The sequence below is a fragment of the Phodopus roborovskii genome, unplaced genomic scaffold (assembly GCF_943737965.1).
Source record: "Phodopus roborovskii unplaced genomic scaffold, PHOROB, whole genome shotgun sequence".
In the NCBI taxonomy this organism is placed as follows: Eukaryota; Metazoa; Chordata; class Mammalia; order Rodentia; family Cricetidae; genus Phodopus; species Phodopus roborovskii.
In genome coordinates, this window is record NW_026126525.1 from 11,575,207 (window position 1) to 11,589,823 (window position 14,617).

Sequence of the window (14,617 nt, forward strand, 5' to 3'; positions counted from 1 at the left end):
TGGGAAAAGATATTCACCAACCTGACATCTGACAGAGGGCTGATCTCCAAAATATACAAAGAACTCGAGAAACACCAAAGAATCCAATTTAAAAATGGGATACATATCTAAACAGAATTCTCAACAGAAGAATGGCTAAAAGACATTTAAGGAAACACAACATCCTTAGCCATCAGGGAAATGCAAATCAAAATAACTCTGACATACCATCTTATACCTGTCGGAATGGCCAATATTAAAAGCACCCATGACAGTTTATACTGAAGAGCATGTGGAGTAAGGAAACACTCCTCCACTGCTGGTAGGAGTGCAAACTTGTACAGCTGCTGTGGAAATCAGTATGATGGTTCCTCAAAAAATTGAGAATCAGTCTACCTCAAGACCCAGCAATACCACTTTTGAGTGCACAATATTATAAGGACATTTGCTTAACTGCCATTCATAGCAACATTAGTCATAATAGCCAGAACCTGGAAACAACCTAGATGCCCTTCAGCTGAAGAACAGATAAGGAAAATGTGTTACATTTACACAATGGAGTACTACTCAGCAAGGGGAGGGGGGAGGATGGCATCTTGGAATTTGCCCACAAATGGATGGAACTAAAGAAAGCCATCCTAACCCAGTTACAAAAAGACAAATAATAGACATAGTACAGGTAAGTGACCTCAAACATTCTATCAGGAAACTACTACAGCTGATAAATACCTTCAGTTACATATCAGGATACAACACATAAAGAATAACCGGCATACAGGCCACAACCCCAGAGAACCTAGGCAACAAAGAGGACCCTAAGAGAGACACATGGAACCACCTAGGAAATGGAAAAAAGACAAGATCTCCTGAGTAAATTGGGAGTGTTGGGGGGAGGGTGTATGGGGAGAGGAGAGGAGAGGAGGGAGGGAGTGGAGAGGAAAATGTACATCAATTTAAAAATGACAAAAAGAAAAGTTCTCAGCGCTTTCCCCTTCTAACATCAGGACATATGTCAGAAACTGTAAGCCAAGATTATCTTCCCCCAGACCCTGTGCTATCTGAATGATGATGGTAGAGAACTTAGACCATGGTCCTCCCTGCCAAGGAGAATTACCAGGTTTTTCATCCGGCTGGAAAGGATTTTCATCTGGTTGTAGCACTTTAATTCCTAAATGATAAAAAGATTTTCAATTAATAAAAATGGCAGCTTCTGTTTACTGTTTTACTACTGCCAGACTGTGATGTTAGCTCCTCAGCCCTGAAAGGTAGAATCATTTGTACCTTACAGTGGAGGATGCTCAGATAAATGAAGTTATTTACACAAACTGACCAGAGGCAAGCAGCTAAGGGGAACTTAACACCAGGTCTGTCTACTCACATCTGTTCTCCACACTCAGCTTAGAATCTGCTTTTCAGACTGTGAAGACCCTGAGAGAGCACTGTGCAAACTCAGGCCCAAAGACCAGAAGTGATGTAGGGGAACAAGTTGTGCTCATTATTACAGTGTCAATCTAGACCAATACGCAAGTTGCTGGACCTGCTTTCTGTGTCTGTTCTGTGAGTTAACTGTCACTGCTGCTTCTACATGCTCTACTGTTTGAAGCATACAGTAGTGCCCCACCATGGTCAGACCATGGATGTGATTTAGCACATGCTCAATGTGCTGGGACACAGTGGTAGAGAACTCACCTAGCATGCACAGGCCCTGGGTTCAATCCTTCTAAATAAGAGAACAATTAAGTAGGTTTTGTTTTTTATTTTTTCAGATGATCATGCCTATAATTAGCAAAATTTACAGGAAAAAAATTCAGATCACTGCATGAACTCAGGGGAAAGGATATTTTAAGCATTGGTTATCCCTGTGAAGTTGCTATGACAAGGTGGTCACATTTGTAAGATGGTGGTTCTGAGACACAGAGTCATCATGACTGTTCAGCACTTTGTGATAAAATGTGCCCTTTTGTTTTTTCACTCCCCCAGTCAGCATAAGGAGCAGAGGGACTGACTCAGGGATCTTACTGGAGTCACAGATCCATTTCTCTGATCACAGCAGCTTAGCCCCTCACTGATCACCCCCCAGCTACCCCTCACACGTTTAAAAATATACTTTTGCGTGGTTGCTGTGAAAGGAAGGTAACATTCGTCATGGTAAATGTAGTGGAAAACACAGGAAATGCAAGCATTGTGAAAGAAACATTGAGAGGCCTGAGTCCTTCACTCACATGTGACTGTGTGCAGTTACTAGACTTTCTGGCATGTGTAATGACAGTCATGTCTCTATCCCTGTGCTGGCATATTTTTTGCCCTCTCGTGTGTCTGTTGCTTGCCAGGAAGTAGGAAAGGTCCTGCAATTTTCTTTCCTAAATAAGAACTTAAGTGGCCTCTGGTTGCTCCTGAGCCATGAGTGCTCGCTGGACACCACCCCAGATCCCAATGCACTAAGGCTTCAGGCTTTTGATGGCACAGCTCTGGCTCCATGAGCCCTCACTCTGCACATCTACACCAGTCTTGAGCCTGTGAATAGTGCCTCACTGAGCTGTGCCTGCACCGCAGAGTACTTGCGGGTCCGGTCCAAGAAGCAGAGTTCTACAGAGCTTCAGGAAAGCCTGGAACCTCTGCAATCAGGTCCCAGCAAGCTGGCCCTGAACCATGTTCCAAACAGCTCACTGTCCTGCCCAGAGCCAGTGCCCCAGGGGCATGGGAAGACTGGGAGGGTACAGTCTCCTCCAGAGCTAAAGCTGTAGAGACAGCCAAAACGATGATGACACGATCCCAAAGCAAAACTCTGAGTATCATTCCATGCTAGCATCATGTCTAATCCTCTAAGTAAAGAGAAAACGACCTTACCTGGTATTCCAGTGGATTCCAGTCTTTTCCTACCTGAAGGCAGAAATAAATGCTGTTGGTGTTTTTCAGTTAGTGGCACTCCTAACATCCTTTGTCTCCCTTCTCAAAACTTCAAATAGTAAGTCATACATGTAACAGAAACAGTGATATGAATTCAAGTCCAGTAAGCCAGATTTCAGGAGCATCTGTGATTTAGTTCACATCGTTCCTAGCTTCCTAGCATGGTTTATTTTTAAATGGAAGGATACTAGGCTCAAATCTCTCTGCATGATTTAGCACAACTCTCACTGTAAATATTGGCTCTGACTTTGAAGTCTTTGAGTTTGTAGAAGAAATAGTTTGCATGTTAAAAGAAGTGAGGATTAATGGAAATATATGGCATCAAATGCTTGGTTTATTGCACAGAGCATTAAAAAGAAACCTCAAAAGTGATACCTGTCCCATTTATATTGGCTTAATTCATAACCTGGTAGCTAGTCTGAGAGTAAAAAAAAAAAGAGAGAGAACTCATTTACCAGGTTAGCCCCTGGCTTTTATTTCTAAGGCTAAGCAGAAGGGTGTGTGTGTGTGTTATATACACATTATGTATATATTATATATAATGTCTTATATAATGTTTTTGGTTATATAAATACATGATAATTGTAGAAAGGAAAATTATTAAGATTAAAAACAAAAAGCTCAGATCTCAGATACTTATAACATTTTTTGGTGTATTTACTTTGAATCTTTTGGCATATATATGTGCATATATATATATATATTATATGTATATATATATATATACACACACACACATTTTAATTATAGATCCTTTGTGTTATTTTATATCTTTTTGTTTGGATTTTTTTGTTTTTTGTTTTGTTTTGGGTTTTTGTTTTTTTTTTTTTTGAGACGGTCTTTCCGTGTATCCCAGGCTACTCTCAAACTTGCCATCCTTCTGCCTCAACTTCTCAAGTGCTAGGATGAAATTGTACCACCACACTTTTTTTAAAATACTGATTGTACAAAATAATGAGTTTTGGCTGACAAGATGGCTTGGTTGGTAAAGGTTCTTGCCACCTGAGTTCCTGGGGAAGCCACTTAGTGGAAGCTGTCATCTGACCACCACACATGTGCTGTAACACATGCACACTCATACTAAATAATGCAAAACAAATAGGTTTCAAGTAAGGTCTTTTTACACATGCATGTGATGTACTTTGATCATATTCACTCCCATTACCCTTTGTTATTTCTGTTCTGTTTGTATACTACATACATGCTACTACATGTACTACATACATGCTAGTCCAGTGCTTGTTGAACTAGACCTTCAGCTCTTATAATTTATAGGTGCTTTCTTAGACCTTTTAATGCTTTCTTAAGCCTAATTTCTAGAGTTAAGTGTTTATAATAATATTATTACTATTTAATAGTACCCAATCTACATGAGTAGTGTATGTAGGAATGTCAGTGTGCTCTGGGGTGCTGCATAATGCCACTAGTCATCAGTAGGGCCTGGCCAAAGCTTACCTGAACTGATTCATGGCTTATCCACAAATGGGTATCTTTCTGACTCTGCGGAGCCTCTTTTAAAAAGAAATGTAGGATTGATTGGGGCTTTTAGTGTAGGCAGATCCCAGCTACTCAGGAGGCAGAGGCCAGAGGATTGAGCTTTGAAGGCTTGAACTACAAAATGAGTTCAAGGCCAGCTAATCTATTCAGACCCCGTCTGGGGTTTGTTTTGCTGTTTTTGTCTTTTTGTTGTTGTTGCTTTGTTTTAAGACAGGGTTCTCGCTGTGTAACCTTGTCTGACCTGAAACTCACTATATAGGCTTCAGACTTATAGTAGACTTCTGCCTGTCTCTGCTGAGGTTAACATTAAGAAACAGAGTAAAAAGATAACTGTGATAGCTCAGTGCTTAAGGTACTGGCCTAGTATGTGTGAAGTCTAGTCCTGAAAAACAAAACACCTGCTGGCACTACTGTCCTTTCTAAACATGCTGCTGAGACTGTGAGGCAACAGTTACACTTAAGTTGTAACTGGGTTAAAAGTATAGTCATATTTAAGGGTAGTGACACATACTTTTGGATCAACCATTAAAAAACTTGTTCCAAGGACAGGGGGTATATCTCGGCAATAGCATGCTTACCTAGCTTGCAGGGAGCCCAGGGTTTGATTCCAGGCACCATGGGGAAAAAAAGAAAATAGAAAAGTGTTCCAATAATTTCTCCAGTAACTTGAGAACTTTTCTACCCTAGCACTTGAAGACAGTAATATCTTTAAACATAGAAACTTTGATGTCTTGGTGGATAAAGTACTTGGTGGATAAAGCTGGGCACCACAGCTCGGATCCCCAGAACCCACATAAGAGCCAGGGAGGTGGGTGTTGTAGTCAGCCTATAATCCATGTGTGTGAGGTAGAAACGGGAGCCCTGAAACATGGCCAGCTAGACTAGCAGAATCGGAGAGCTCCATGCTCACAGAGAGAGATCCTGTCTCAGTATACAGAGAGCTCCATGTTCACAGAGAGAGATCCTGTCTCAGTATACAGAGAGCTCTGTGTTCACAGAGAGAGATCCTGCCTCAGTATATAGAGAGCTTCATGCTCACAGTGAGAGATCCCACCTCAGTACACAGTGATCTAGGAAGACATCTGGTATCAACTTCTGCCACCCACAGGCATGTGCACATGCATACATGCACTCACATACATGTATGTCCACACTCATGCAAACAAGCATATACAAAAAAAAAAAAAAACACCATTTATTTCTATGTGTTTATGTGTGTGCCTTAGTGAGTATATGTGGTCCACTTGTTCAAAGGTGCCTGTAGAGGCCAGAAAGTGTCCGATCCCCTGAACGGGAATTGTGGACAGTAACTGTGAGCCACCTGCTGTGAATGCTGGGAAGTGAACCTCGGTCCTCTAAAAGAACAGCAAGCCATCTCTCCAGCCCACATTTCTTTTCTTTTCTTCTATGTAAAAACCTGGAAGTAAGTTATACTTTGGAATGTACTCATCAGACAGACATGAGTACAAAGAATTGTCATTTTCATTTAGGAAAAATAAACACTAGTTGTTTTGTCAACTCTGGGCCACACAAGTTTCCAGAATAATCAGTCACACTGTCCTCATCTTTCTCGGATGACTACAGGCATGGGTGCTGTACTGCTTTTTATAAAGAATTCAATCTAAGAGATCAAACTAGCAAGCTAAGAGGGGCCCTGGCTTCTCCCCATGCACTCACAGCTCGCAAATGTGACATCCCAGAGTTTACAAGAGTGTCTTACCAGAGTCTTCAAGCTTCTGACTTTCCAGATCTGCATCACAAACAGCAAAATGCATCAGTTTTACCAAGAGAGCAAAAGAACTGTAAAGGACCAGGAGGCACATCTGATTGCAAGTGCCACCTAGAGTCTCCACACATGTGGGCAATGGTTAGGACACCTTCCTGGCACCCACACTGAGATACACCACATTAGTCTCCTGGCAGTGTCAAGGAGACAGGAAGAAATTGCTGATTTGAATAGCTTGTCCTGTGCAATGGTCAGAATTTGTGAAGGCAAAAGGCCAGAAGGGGGTCCTCGGTATCTATGAGAACAGGAGACATCTTCCCCAACAGATAGAAAGTGGTACACTTAAAGGCAAGTTTGTTCTCTTTAATAAAGAAGTAATCCCAATGCAAAACCATGGTATACAGACAATGACTTCTGAGTCTCCGAATGTGGAATCAAAAATCTAATCCCTCTGTGCAGCCAAATGGTACTGGACAAAATAACCCACAGAGAAGTGCTGTTGAGGGTGCCTCATCCAGGGTTGGCTTTACACATGCCCCATACCTTGTGCTGGACTTCTGTTCAACAGATCCCTTCTCCCACACCACCCAGAGGATGAGGCCGTACAGCTTAACTGTCCAACACTGTTCTTAATTCCTCACCAATGGGGCTATAAACCAAGCTGCCATGTTGTAAAGTCTCAGAACACACTTTCAAGATGGCTTGAATTTGTGTTTTCCTATGTGGTAATCCTAATTAGCTTGAAATTAGTATAATTTACTGTGTTCTCAACTAGGTTGGTTATGCAGTGTGAACACATCTGGCTACTTGGGAGTGGCACATAACTGAGAATTCCAATTTACCCTTGAATGTGGGTGTCACCTATGCTAATTCCAGCAGTGGAATACAGAGCTGCACCTGCCCCACAGGCTGGCCTTGAGTGAACTCCTCGGGTGCCCCTGCCTTTACTCCCCAGCACATTTACTACTCAGAGGGCCACACAGTGACCACAGGTAAGGAGGGCATTTCCCAGAACACACTGTTTCCCTTGTCTTTTGGATCTGCCAAGTTGCCACCTTCACTCAGATAGGAAGTGCATGCTTGCTGGACTATTTGTAAACGTGCATACTCACCAGGGTTGTAGGCATACACTGGTTCAATATATTCTAAAACACAAACATTTAAATCCATGTTACTATGCCCAGATGCCAAGAATACTAATACTAAGGATTCGAGCTGTCCTACTTTCAAGAAATACAAAGCATGGTTACAAGAAACATGAAATTTCAACTCAAAGACACGGAGATACAGATTGTTTTGTTTTAACCTGAAGAGCAATGCATAGAAAAGCTAGCCAGGAAGACAGCTAGAGACGGACTATTGGTTTTGTTTAAGTGAGGAAATCTTCCAAACAGCTCCCTGACAGCTTGTAATAGCTGAGGGCATCTTTGGCACTTTGGCAGCATGCAACCCGCTTGGTTATGCTGAGCCTCCACACATTTAGAGTTTCGGGGTGCTCCCTCCTCATCCCACCACCATCTCCTAGCAGACATTAGTTTTCATTACACCTTCCCATTTCCCCCCATGGAAGCTGAAGCAGGCCCCTCACAGTCCCAACCAAGCCCCCTTTCTCACGTATGCCACATTCACTCCATTCCTCTCCCAAATGCTGTTTCCCGAGAAGCCAAAACACAGGCACTGGTGTCTAGCTCTTTGCACGTGAGACATATGGGGAATAGCTAAAGCTGTTAAGGGCCTTCTGCCACCAGCCCATAAACTCCTGTAAGGTGGGATGAACTGACAGTGACATGACCCTGACCTGCCCAGGATGAGAAGTGTTTAGGAGCCACAGGTGAAGACCCCCCAGGAAGACAGCAATGACAGTGTGACAGCGAATCTGGCTATGCCGTGTGTCTTTACTCACTCACTGTGTGAAGTGCTCTGTGTAAGGCTGTTTTGTATTTCCCCTTTACCCAGCACTGCAGATTCTCAAGAAAACAGCCCTTAAACAGCCTCACCTTCCTGTAAAGCCCTTCCCATACCTGAGACGGACCCCAAAACAACGGCTCTCCCATCCTCTCAGGGTGCTGACCTTTTTGTATAGCCCTGGCTTTCTCCCTACTAAGTCTCAATTCCTGAGTGTTGGTTTCTGAGTGGACAGCAAATGGACCTGGAGCCACTAACAAAAGAAAACTTGAGCTTTAAGGGATGATGGCCGGCAGTATAAAGGTGTAATGGTATGATGTGGTGGGAGTGTGACTCGTGAAAAAAAAATAACAAAATTCTCGTGACAGATGGTCGTTTAAACATGTCTTACCTGGGTTTGCAACACAGTTTTCAGTTTTTAGACCTGAAACACAAAGATAAAAATTTTAGGCACAACCTACCCGAATAAGTTTCAAGTGGTCTATCGGCAATGTAATCTGTAAACTCTTAGATTATCAGACTTATACTTTAGTGGGATGCAAAATTTCAGGAAAAGTTTTTGTATTCACAGAACAGCCATGGACCAATGGTATAAACCTCGACAAAATACATACCCTATGAGGTTCTCAATTTTACTAGGAAACTGCACATAATGACTGTGGAGGACCCTTTACAGGACTAGCACTTTACATCTTAGTCTATATCTATGTTGAGTTACAAAAGTTAGAGATAGATGTGCTTGTCTAACTTAATTCTCTCTGCAGATAGCAAACATTACCCAATCTTCTACATGATAATTCCGACCCTTAACAAGCATTGCCCAATCTTCTATGGGACATTTCCTACCTTTCTGAGAAAAGGGATCTCAATCATAATTTCAAGATCTTTAACGTGAGTAAAGATTCTCCTCATTCATATCAAAAGACAGTTGGGTCTCTTTCCAAACACACTTCTGCATGTGAGAAAATCTACAGTCTTGGGAGAATAAGAGATTGGCATTCAACAGTCTGTTTCTAATGGCTCTAGACATTTGTGCTGGCGATATCACAGGAAATTATCACCAATATTCCAGTGCTTTCCCTAGGTAAGACAGATGTAAGGGCAGTAGGTCATGAAGAAAATAGGAAGACTTCAGGATAACCCATGGGGGCTGCCCAGGTGCCCTGTGAACATGTGTCTTTGAAAGCCATGGGGGCTGCCCAGGTGCCCCGTGAACATGTGTCTGTGCATCCTCAGTCAGAAAGCAAAGACACGAAGATTTTCTACTTTAGATCCTTTTCCCCATTTACACACTTTGATGGGAGGCAGCCTGGACTGTGAGCTAAAATAAGCCCCTCCTGATTAGATGGCTTTTGTCAGAGTCTTTTATCACAGGAATGGGGAAAGAATACAAAGCACACCAGCTTGTCTAAAACAGAACCAAGACAGAGCTAAAATCAGTTCTGCAGACAACTGCCCCATCTGGACTCAGGCAGGAGGTGCTGAACCACACCTTACCTGGGGGTTAGCGGAGAATTAGGCAAATGCAGATGGTAAGAGTCTATAGACTTTCTAGGTCTATGGAGAAGCAGGGTAGGGAAATAGGAAAAGGCTGGGGTATGGAGAGGGAGGGAGGTTCTCATCCTCACCTACATGAACCCACCTTACATCTTCTGTTTATTGAGTCAAAGGTTTCTGCACCACTAAGTAGATAGCACCCTACAGAAACTACACTAACCTATCATGAACAAGACTATTAAGCCAGATGCATGGCTCATAGGGTAAAGATACTTGACACAGAGGCCTGAGGTAATCTCTAGAATCCATGTAAATACAGAAGGAGGGAGGCCACTCTGGGAGTAGTCCTCTGGTCTCCATGGCACAGCTGTGACATGCATGTCCTCCCAATCATGCACAGACATACAATAATGTTTAACAGATGCCTAGTGACCATGCTCATGATAAAAGCACATCTTTATATGATCTATGCATTATCTTTTCAAATAATTCCTCAAATGTTAGGCACATATAATCTGTCTGATACTACTTAAAATAAAAACTGCCAGGTACTTCTTTCATCCTAGGAGTCCCTGTGGATAAACTTAAGACAGTAAGGGGCACTACGACCTGAGAATCCCTGAGATACCAGACACTGTACCATCCTTACCTTCCACTTTGCCCAACAACTAGCCCAATGGGAGCCCTGATTCAAAGTTTCACATCTGGAAACACACACACACACACACACACACACACACACACACACACACACACAGTTCAACAGATGATAAAACAGCCAGTCTTCAAAGTGAGTTAAAATAACCCTGCAGTCAGTGTTACAATGGTATTAACTGTTCTTTGCCTTAGTGTGTGCTGGATTGAACTACAAATGGTGACTGGAGGTCACCATGAAACTGACATATAGACTCAGCTGGCAACATGGATGCCCTTGCTATATGATCAGTCTACTGAGACACAAAGCTGTGTTTCTGAAGAGAAATCCTACTTAGTGTTTCCTCTGAGGACACATGCATCAGCCACAACTTGTGAGCTCAGTCTTTATATACATGTGGGTATGAGTGACTGCATCTCAGAGACTGACGAAAGAACATGCAGTGTGAGTGATACTGTCTCTACTACCCCTGGTGTATCTATAAACAAATCTATGGGAGGAAATCATTTGTAAAGGACCAGGCTGCCAAATGAAAATTCCTCCTAGTGTCACCTACCAGGCTGGATCTGGGGACACACTTGGAAGCCCAGCATGAAGAATGCCTCCTCCCTCATTACATACACAAACACACCAAACAAAAACCACTGTAAGAAAACCCAACTGTAACATTCTCCCAAGGAATCTCTCTTCAGAGCTGAAGGCTGTCTTTAGATGTTTGTAACCTAAATTCACCCAAGCTAATTTCTGCCTAGGCTGAGTCCCCAGGCTCTTGGGAGTCAGGTTTTGGATGGTCAGGGCAATTGGAAGAAGAACATACATACCACTATGGGCATACTTGCTTTGTTACCATTAGTGTGCAGTGGTCATTCAGATAATGCCTGCTTTTAATTCAGCTAATGCAAATGCATTTCACAAGACCGCAGACAGTAACAGTAACCAGACCAGAAACACCTCTTCATAAAAACAACATATGACAGTTCTATGGCAAATACTCTTGTGGTAGTTTGAATGTAATTGGCCCCCATAAGATCATAGAGAGATACTATTAGGAGGTTGGTTCCTGAGAGGCCTGAGTGGCTAGAAACAAAGGGGAGCCTGCGGCCAACTGCTGACTAGGAACTGTGCCTTGGTTAGATAACTCGGGACTGCATCCTACCTATAGTCATGCGGTGACCTGAGCGACAGATCTCTTCCAGTCAAACCTGACTGAAGTGCTAAGAGACACTTACTCAAAGGATGGAGGCAAGCTGTATCTGGACAACCAACCCACAGCAACTGCAAGGCAAGCTGTGGTTTCCCACCTTGGGGGGGGGGGTCACCTAAGACCATCAGAAAACAGACATCTACATTATGATTAGTAACAGTAGCAAAACTGCAGCTATGCAGTAGCAATAAAAATAATTTTATGGTTGGGGTCACCACAACATGAGGAACTATATTAAAGGGTCACAGCACTAGGAAGGTTAAGAACTTCTGCCTCAGAGTAATTTGTTTTGTGATAAAGATGACTGACACAGGTTCAAGGTCCCAGCCAGTCCTCAGCTAGTCAATAAACACTCATCTACCTACTGCTATGAAGTTATATTTTACAGACAAGATAGAAATTTATATGCAGCTGTCCATAATGGAAATTATCCAAAACATTCAGGGCAGCCTGACTTAATCAACAGGAAGGCTAAGAGGGGAGCTGGGGCTTCTGGAAAGGCATTCTGCCCATGAAGGGCAGCTTAAGTTCATGTGCTGAGATCCAGCAGCTGCGCTTCATCTGACCTGTGGATTCCAGACTGACCAGGGCCCTGACAGGGCATGCTGACTCCTGCAGTATCATCCAAATACACATTTCCTTCTGGCTCCCATCTCCGATGCTTCACCTTGAATGGAGAGAGTGATTTCCAAATCCAGTGGGTGATGGTCTGGGAGGACTCTTGGCACAGGGCTTATTTCTTCCAAACTTTTGGGGTGTCAACTCATAATGGTGAGTTAGGGGTCACTTCTCACCTGCCCTCAGTACTCAAATTGATTCAATCCTAGATCATTTCAAACATAGAAATTTCCATATTCCCAGGAAATTCTACCATGTATCAGTTAGAAACAATGAGACACATGCATTTAATAATCACTCTGGTCTGGGTGGAATTGTGTGTTTTCTCAGTGCAAAAGGAACACAAAACCTTAGGCATGTCAGGCAAGCCCTCTGCCTATATCCCCATCCTTGGGTAGTTGTATAAGAAATAAGTCTGGACAGCCCAATTAACTTATCTTCTCTCTCCCTTTTGATGGCTTAGCAGGGATCTGGCTTAGCATGCTTCAGTGAGCCCAAGGCCAGCCTGATCTACAGAGCTAGTTCCAGGACAGTCTCCAAAGCAATACAGAGAGACTCTGTCTCAAAAAAAAAATAAAATAAAAATAAAAACAAAACAACAACAACAAGAAAAAAATGGGCTTATGCCAGTTACCAGAGTCCAGGGGCTCCTTTTGCTTAACAAGGCCCATTTCCCACCAGGGAACACTTGCTATATCCTGATCTCCTGACTCTGTAAGTAGGCAAAGCATTATATAGAATTCCCTAACCCCAATCAGAAACATGGCTGAAACCCAGGCCATTATGCCCTGGGTATTCGTTAAGATGATTAGGTTCAGGGATGGCGCATGCTGTTTCTCTCTTGTTAGTCATCTTCTGTAGACCTGTTGCATTTGCACTACAGGGCCATGAGGAATCCTACACTGGGGCTTTTTCTTGGGAATTCATAACTGACCCACAACCCTCCAAATCCAGTTGCAATTATCCGATGCTGTCACTTTTAACAATTAGAGGAGTTTAGTCTGATTGCACAGCTGACATTCCATTGTTATGGAAATTTCCAGAAAAACATCTAAGTTGGTTGACCTGCTATAGCCTGCCTCTCTTCAGGAAGGAAACGGGTTTTTATCCTTTCCTTGGATTGAAAGCAAGACTATCCAGGAACTAGCTTCTCTATTTCCTAGCAAATGGAACTGGGTTTTTTTTTTTTGTTTGTTTGTTTGGCTATCCAGTTTCTGTAATATCCACACTATTATTTTCATGTCAGAAACCACAAGAGAGTTCTCAACCATAATAAAAGACTGCTAGCACTCTAAGTGTAGTAAATTTCAATACCTTTTAGAAACATTGCCTTTTCTCATCCAGGACTATACTTTTTGTTTGTCTGTTTGTCTCTCCCCCCAGTGCTAGAGGATGGTTGGTACCCAAGGGCTTGCTAACAAGTGTTCTATCATTCAGACACACCTAAAGCTTGCCTTAGGAAGTTTTTGAACTTGCATTCCCATTGGTTATCTCTAGGTGGCAGCAGAGGACTCCAGTTTATGGTCAAATCCTGCACTCAGCCGCATTAGCTGACATCAGAGCTCTGCAAACATGGTATGTGTGAGCCCCCACAAAGGCCTCCTTTGTGGCTGGTCTGGACATTAACCTGTAAAAAGGCCTCCCAGAATCCTCATCCTGTACAGACAGGCTCACAACGAGCCAGAGAGCCTCGAGCCCCAGCTCATTCACAATCAACCCACTAGGCCATCTTTCATCATATCTTTAGTTCTATCACAATTCAACTCTCAAACATGGGATCTGTGGATTTCCCTGCCTACCACAGCCCATCAGCTAGGCACTAGTGCTAACCATGGTTGGTATCCACAGCTTTTACACAACCAGGGCCTCCATACATGTCATTTGCCTGAATGCATCAGGGGCATCAAAATAGGTATGATTTCTATAGTTCAGCTGAGCCTGGGATTCTGACTGTGATGTTCTAGAGAAGTTAAACACAGTGTGGGGAGGAAGGGAGACGTGGTTTATAGTTCCCTCAGCTGCATGCTCCCTTTCTCCAGTTTAACCTTCTATGGGCTCAGTTACCAGTGGCCAAGTAAAGTCTGAAAATATTCCTTCGAGAGAGATGACATTTGCAGAATTCCTAGTATACAATTGTGATTATTTTATTATTATTAAACTCTTACTGTACCTAATTTATAAACTTTCTCAAGCATGTGTATGCATAGAAAAATACCCAGTACTTGCAAGGTTTGATATTATCCATGGTTTCAGGCAACCACTGGGAGTTTGGGAATACATCACCCCCGTGGATAAGGGAGAGGTAACAAGTAACTCAACTGCGGCTGCTTTTAAGCCACTGTGGTACAGGAGGAACAGGATAAAGATGTGTCTCTGGTATAAGCTGGCTCTGGCTGTCCTGGCTTGGGGTCGTGGCCAATAGATAGAGGGTGAAGGGGGTGGATGCTTTTTAACATGATCTGTTGTTCATGTTGCCATCCGTGAGAAGAACAATGCTTGGAATTACACTCCAGTGCAGGTCAGGAAAGTGGCAGACAGGTGCCTAGAGTGACAAAGGAGACTTTCACCCTCAGCAGCAAGTAACTGCAGGAGGGAAAATGTAAGGGCCCACAAACACTTCCTGAAAGCC

General features: G+C 43.0%; 2 protein-coding genes across 5 annotated transcripts in view; one reads left to right on the forward strand and one right to left on the reverse strand.

Annotated features, from left to right (window-relative positions):
- Scarb2 (scavenger receptor class B member 2) overlaps positions 1–14,617 on the forward strand; it is a 193,022-nt gene that overhangs the window by 78,582 nt on the left and 99,823 nt on the right. For 2 of the 4 annotated variants that reach the window (XM_051198211.1, XM_051198214.1), the window contains exon 13: positions 2,661–2,671. The exons of the other annotated variants lie outside the window; for them this stretch is intronic. The gene's annotated coding sequence lies outside the window, so the exon portion shown is untranslated. Of the gene's footprint in view, positions 1–2,660; positions 2,672–14,617 lie in introns of those variants that run through there. 4 annotated transcript variants of the gene reach the window in all.
- Art3 (ADP-ribosyltransferase 3 (inactive)) overlaps positions 1–14,617 on the reverse strand; it is a 35,759-nt gene that overhangs the window by 6,416 nt on the left and 14,726 nt on the right. The window contains exons 5-10 of the mRNA XM_051198581.1: positions 8,406–8,438; positions 7,222–7,254; positions 6,104–6,133; positions 4,962–4,997; positions 2,827–2,859; positions 1,094–1,147 (exon numbers count right to left, since the gene is read on the reverse strand). Of these exons, the coding sequence (XP_051054538.1) occupies positions 1,094–1,147; positions 2,827–2,859; positions 4,962–4,997; positions 6,104–6,133; positions 7,222–7,254; positions 8,406–8,438 (219 nt within the window). The remainder of the gene's footprint in view (positions 1–1,093; positions 1,148–2,826; positions 2,860–4,961; positions 4,998–6,103; positions 6,134–7,221; positions 7,255–8,405; positions 8,439–14,617) is intronic.